We start from the raw sequence: 6,000 nt of genomic DNA on the forward strand, positions 1-6,000 counted from the left end.
GAAGGGGGGAGGGAGAGTTTGACAATTATACACAGCTGATTGTACCAGCCTTTTACACACATGCATGCATATTCACATAAGCAAAGCGGGTTCACAGTCGCTGTGGAAACCATTCAGACTGGTGTAAATGCTCTCCAAATTATTTGAAGGGTTTGTGTCTATCGGAGTACAACAGGGAGAAAAGAAGGGAGAGAGCTGTGTGTTCTTTGTGTGGTTCTATTGTGGCTCACTGTGGGGGTGTCATACTGCAGGTTGCTGGCAGATTCACTCCACTGCACAGACTAACAGTGAGGAGAAAGAGCAACTAATGGCAATATGGAAGGCTTTTCTCTGTCTTTCTGAACTAAACACTTACATAAGGGATAAAACTCGGGATCAAACTGAACATGGAAATCCTCCTTTACTGAAGTGTTGATCATCTGAAACACAAAAGCCCACACACGGCCTCATGAGCCAGACAAAATGTCAGAGTTATGTGGTTCCTCCTGTGTGCATAGCTATGTAGTTAAACAGTCACACACTAGCAGCAGTCGAGGTTTCAGCTGAGGGCAGATTGAAAATAACCCTAATTAAACATCACAGCTGTAGTATGAAAGTGAGACAGACAGGGAGAGAGTGAGACAGTCAGTGGGAATGTTTAAAAAGAAAAAAGGTTTAAATACAACATAATACTTGCCAAGCTTTCTAACATCAAAAGAGACAGGTTTTATGCCTACATCAATGCCAATATTAGCGGCTGGAACAACATGTAATTTTGCTCTTACAAAAGCAAGACTTATTCTCATTTAATCATCAATAGTAACAACATATTAACATGCAGAAAGACTCAAAGCGGCAGTGCTGGACCTACTCTCTATCCTTCTATTCCTACACATCTGGAATTAATTTTCTTCACACTGTATATTCAAATCAACTGTATTAGTAGGTGGAGATGGATATCGTTGAGTGATTATTATTGGTTGGCTTTTTTTGACCTCTCCTTACCTCTTACGTGATTAAATTTGCATTCACTCACTGTCTATTTAATACTTCCTCACAGAGTAAAAAGTCAGCACTCTCCAGTGTATCCCTCCCCCTCCATTTTTACGGCTATGACGCTGGCACACAGTCCCCGAGGTTTGCTAAAAACCGCAATCAGGAGCAGGAATTATTCTGCTTCCCTTTTCTTCCATAAAGCCAATGTAAGTCTGTCTTTTTTGTTATAACTTTTTCACCATAAGACTGACTCACTGATTGATATTGCCCTAAGATTAATCTGTGTATGACAAAAAACAGGCTTTTTTTTTTAATTAATTAATTTTTATCAATGAAATGCATTTTCAAATGTTAAGTCAAATGTTTCCTAGCAACAAGATGTGCTAACTCTCGGAGCAACAATGCTGAGGCAACTTCCAAGAGCTCTGTCACAACACTTTCCCCCTAAAATATTTCCCTGCTGTAAATGTATTAAACCTTAACCCTTTTCAGCCTCGAAGGATTCAGCAGTGAGTCCTGTATTGTATATTAAAGTTGCATAGAAATAATTTACTTTAACTTGCAGAGGTTTATTTGAAATTGTAGTTCCAGTCACAGGAGGGCTGTTGCTCTGTCATTTAGCTGCATTTTGAAACAGATCCAGATCATCTGGTATTTGCAGCTGCATTCCAAGCATAAAGTCTGAAATGTAGATTTTCATTTTACCGCTTTTGCAGCCAAAATATGGACCCAACATGTATATATTTTCCAATTAATCCTCATCTGTCCATCTTTTTAACCAATTCACAGAAGGTGGAGTGGGCTGTAGCCTATCCCATCTTTCATAAGGCAAGAGGTGGGGTACGCCCACCACATAGTCATAGGGCTACAATTTATCAGTTCAGCTGAATTTAGGTCACTTGTGTTCCTGCTGCTTGTAATGACTTGATTATTATTATTATTCTTAAAACATTAATATACACATATATATATATATACACACACACATATATATATACACACATATATATATGTGTGTATATATATACACACACATATATATATATATGTGTGTATATATATACACACACATATATATATATATGTGTGTATATATATACGATATTCGTATCGATATTGAACCGTTCGATACAGTGCTTTCGGTTCGGTACGCATATGTATCGAACAATACAACATTTGTAATTTATTTTATCAACTTTCCTTCTGACGATGCTGTCTGTGTTGAGCGCTCAGTGAATCTGCGTTCGACTACTCCGCCTAGGCTGCACTGTCAAGCGCAGATCCACTGAGCGCTCAACACAGACAGCATCGTCAGAAGGAAGAGTGCAGGGCAAGCTAGCAAGACAGAAGTTAAGCTTTCCTTGCAACATGGACCTCCCCCACCCTCATTCAGATCTGGCGTTTGGAATTATTTTGGTTTTCATGTGACGTATGACCCTGAAGGTAAGCGAGTCATGGACTAAAGTAAAACAGTATGTTGGATGTGCCACGCAATGCTCAATTACATGGGTGGGAACTAGTGTGTTAGCGCAGTTAGCTCGTTAACGTGTTGGCCGTCTAGCCCCATGCACGGGGCGATCGGCGGTAGCTCGTTAACGGAGATTTGCCATGTTGTGGCGTTAAGGTCATTTCAATGAGATTAACCTGAAAGCACTAGTGGGAACACAACGAATATGACTGCACATTTACACCGACATCATCCTAGTGCAAAGACAAAAACAACAAGCATGCTACTAACTTTAGCCGAGTCATTTAGACAGCTGTTAGCACATGATTCTCCTTATGCTGCTGAGAATATAGCCCAGAAGAAGCGGATAGTATAGCTTTTACTTTGGAAAGAGACATTTCTCTGTAATAAACTCTTTTCCAAAGATGAGTGATTCCTCAATCAGATACAGGGCTCGCAATATCGCTAGCCCGACGTCCTGGGGCTAGCGATTTTTTCAGTCGGGCTATTGTAGGAAGGAAAAATATATGTCAATGCTTTTGCATTCTTTCAGAAATGTAGCTGGGTAATTATGTCATTGGCATCGGTGAGCCACTGTCAATATGTGACATATTGAAATCGCGTTTGAATTTGCGCTTGTTTTTTTGCTTTCACTTTGCAATCGTGCGAACTGTGTATAGAGAGCGACAGCACTGATCTGTGAGTGATGATAATTTGTGCACCAATTCCTCTGACATCGTCTTATTAATCGTTAGCTTACTATGCAAACATGACAAGTGAAATCTCCCGCAGCAAGCTTAAACATGTGAGAGGTTGATCGCGCAGAGAATCGCTGACCGTTATGTGTGTGTGTGTGTGTAAAAGCAGCAGGATTTATATTTTAGTTCTGCTGAGCCAAATAAGACAGGTCAGGGTGAAGAAGTGACAGCCAAAGAAAAGCTTACCACAAAACGGAGAAGTTATGACAAATCAGACTATAAGGCAAAAAGAAAGTGCAGCTTTATGGTTTCATGGACAAAAGAATTTCTGTGGCTGCAATATGACGAGCTAAATAACCAGGGCTGCACATAAGTGGTCCGCAGGTGCGCATTCGCTGTCAAAATAAAAAACACGCACAAGGGTTAGGGTTAAATTTAAAAACTGTACTTTTGAGTTAAAATATATATTTATAATTTTAATAAATGACAAATTAAAAAGGCATGAACATTTTTTTTGTATCGAAAAAATATCGAACCGTGACACCAAAGTATCGAACCGAACCGTGAATTTTGTGTATCGTTGCACCCCTAAAAAATATATATATATATATATATATATATATATATATATATATATATACACACACACACACACACACACACACACACACACACACACAAGAGTCTCAATAAGTTGTCAAAAATACAGTAAAGCTATTCAAAGTTTCCAGTAGGCTAACAGTTGTGCAGGGATTAAATACACTTTTGGTCAAATGATCAGCAATTCAGTTGCGCATTTAGATGGACTTTATGTTTGTAGGACACAGCAGCCTGGTTGAGAGTAAACCAATAGTTCAGTTCAAATTGCAGCTTCTGGGCAACAGGTAATAAGTGATTGGCCAGCCTTGACCCAGACAACACAAGTCTAAATCCTTCCTAGATACTAAACAACAGTGAAGCTAATGACAGCTTCATTGTTGTTTTGTTCAGCAATGAAGTAAAACAAATGAACACACGATTTATAGAATATGTTCATTTTATGTTACACACATAAAACTTTACATGGGGTGGCTGTAGCCCAGGAGGTAGAGCAGGTCACCTACTGATCGGAAGGTTGGTTTGATCCTGGGCTCCTCCTGACTGCATGCCAAGTATCCTTGGGCAAGATACTAACCCCAAGTTGCTCTCCGATGCATCCATCGGAGTATGAATGTGTGTGAATGTAGTTAGAAAGCACTAAGTATAGAAAACGTGCTTGTGAGAATGGGTGTGATTGGGTGAATGTGGTATGTTGTATAAAGCGCTTTGAGTACTCCAGGAGAGTAGAAAAGCCCTATATAAGAATCAGTCCATTTACATCACAGTTACAAATGTTTATTAATCGTTAAGATTACACAGGTTTATTGAGTTGCTGTGGAACACAGAATAAAAATCAACTTGTTTAGACAAAGAACCTGTTGCTGCACTGTTTTGTTGGACTCTGTCAGACTGACATGAATTTGAGTTGAAGCTACATACATCTTTCAGTCTTGTGGTTTTCATAATTCATATTTGGAAACAAAAATAACCCATGTGTTGGAATAAATCCTTTAAACTGATGGGATTACTTGATTCATTCAGTTTTTGTCTTTGCAACTGGCAGCTTATGACCTCACGGAGACAGAAAGCTGTTTCAGCTATAGTGTCGAAGACAGCGACAAGTACTTGACTTTTAAACTTGTGGACAAAGATATGAGGTGTGAAAGCTTTGTGCCCCCCCCCCCCCGGCCTGCTCTCTATGGCACATCAGGGAATGGTCACCTGCTCTGGGAGGATGCACTCCGAGCTCCTCTCACTGCAGGGCTTTTTGAAGCGAGCAGAGAGGATGAGCTGCTGCAGGCACCTTAGTCTGAGGCTGCATGATCTCTTTGCTCTTTATATATTGCCGTCTGTAATAAAGTGAGGAGAAGATTTGATCGTGTAATTCTGATTAATATAAGAATGTGTAACATTCCACACAAGTAAGTCAATACAAAATATCTTTGAAAAACCACGACTGGTTTTGGTAATCTTCCTCTCTTTTGACAGACTTCTATACACTGAGTGCCTGGCTCAGTTTATGATGTTAGTGACGTCAGTGGGATTGGGATATGCAGCGTTTTTAAAAGTTGTGGCAGGTGACATTAGACGTTTGAACGCGCTCATTCACAGCAAGGTTCGGTGATTTGACTTCCCCTGTTGGCATTCAATCTCACCTGCTTCTCTAGCGCCTCCTTCCCAGTGGTGGACATCTTGGGAGCCGGCGCGCGCTCGCAGGTGCATCCTTCCAACAGGTAAATCCCAGCAGGGCGCGCGCTTTGCTCGTTCTCAAAGTAGAACAGTACATTCTGGTGAAGGGCGAAGAACTTCTCGTGCCATCGGCTATTCTCCGCCGTCTTCTTGCTCAGGTAGCCGCGCTTAGTCCCCTCTTTACGCGCGACCGCCGACAAAAATAGCGCATGCCCTTCGTTGTAGCGGACGCTCTTCTGCATATTGTCGTACTGTTGTGTAGACAAAAGAAAGTGCGACAACCGGTGCGTTCACTGCGAGCCCATGTTCCCCGGGGCTTGCGTGGAAACTTTGCCACAGAGCGACGGGCGGCTCAGCGGCGCCGTGGTGCATAGAAAAGTTGCCCCGCTGACGGAAGCGCTTCTGCAGAGGAACTCATAGTAAAGATGCCCGAGTCCCGCATTCACTCAAATAAATCCATCCTTCGCTTTTACAATCAAACAAATGGAAAGCGAGAGAAAGCGAGAGGCGTGCCGCTCACAGAGGGAAGAACCCTCTTAAGTGGACACAGAGTCGCAGTCCCGATAGACTGTAATCGGCTTTGGCAGTGGTTTACTCTCTCTCTCTATCGCA

At 41.5% G+C, this 6,000-nt stretch overlaps 1 protein-coding gene across 1 annotated transcript in view; it reads right to left on the reverse strand.

The window, feature by feature from the left end:
- LOC146621480 (ras-specific guanine nucleotide-releasing factor 2) overlaps window positions 1-5,979 on the reverse strand; it is a 43,979-nt gene extending 38,000 nt beyond the window's left edge. The window contains exon 1 of the mRNA XM_085368485.1: window positions 5,355-5,979. Within this exon, the coding sequence (XP_085224611.1) occupies window positions 5,355-5,630 (276 nt within the window). The 5' untranslated portion in view covers window positions 5,631-5,979. The remainder of the gene's footprint in view (window positions 1-5,354) is intronic.
- Between the last annotated feature and the right edge of the window lie 21 nt (window positions 5,980-6,000).

The sequence above is a fragment of the Diplotaxodon limnothrissa genome, linkage group LG12 (assembly GCF_057381915.1).
Source record: "Diplotaxodon limnothrissa isolate DT_005_m linkage group LG12, D_limnothrissa_male_GT1.1, whole genome shotgun sequence".
NCBI classification, from domain to species: Eukaryota; Metazoa; Chordata; class Actinopteri; order Cichliformes; family Cichlidae; genus Diplotaxodon; species Diplotaxodon limnothrissa.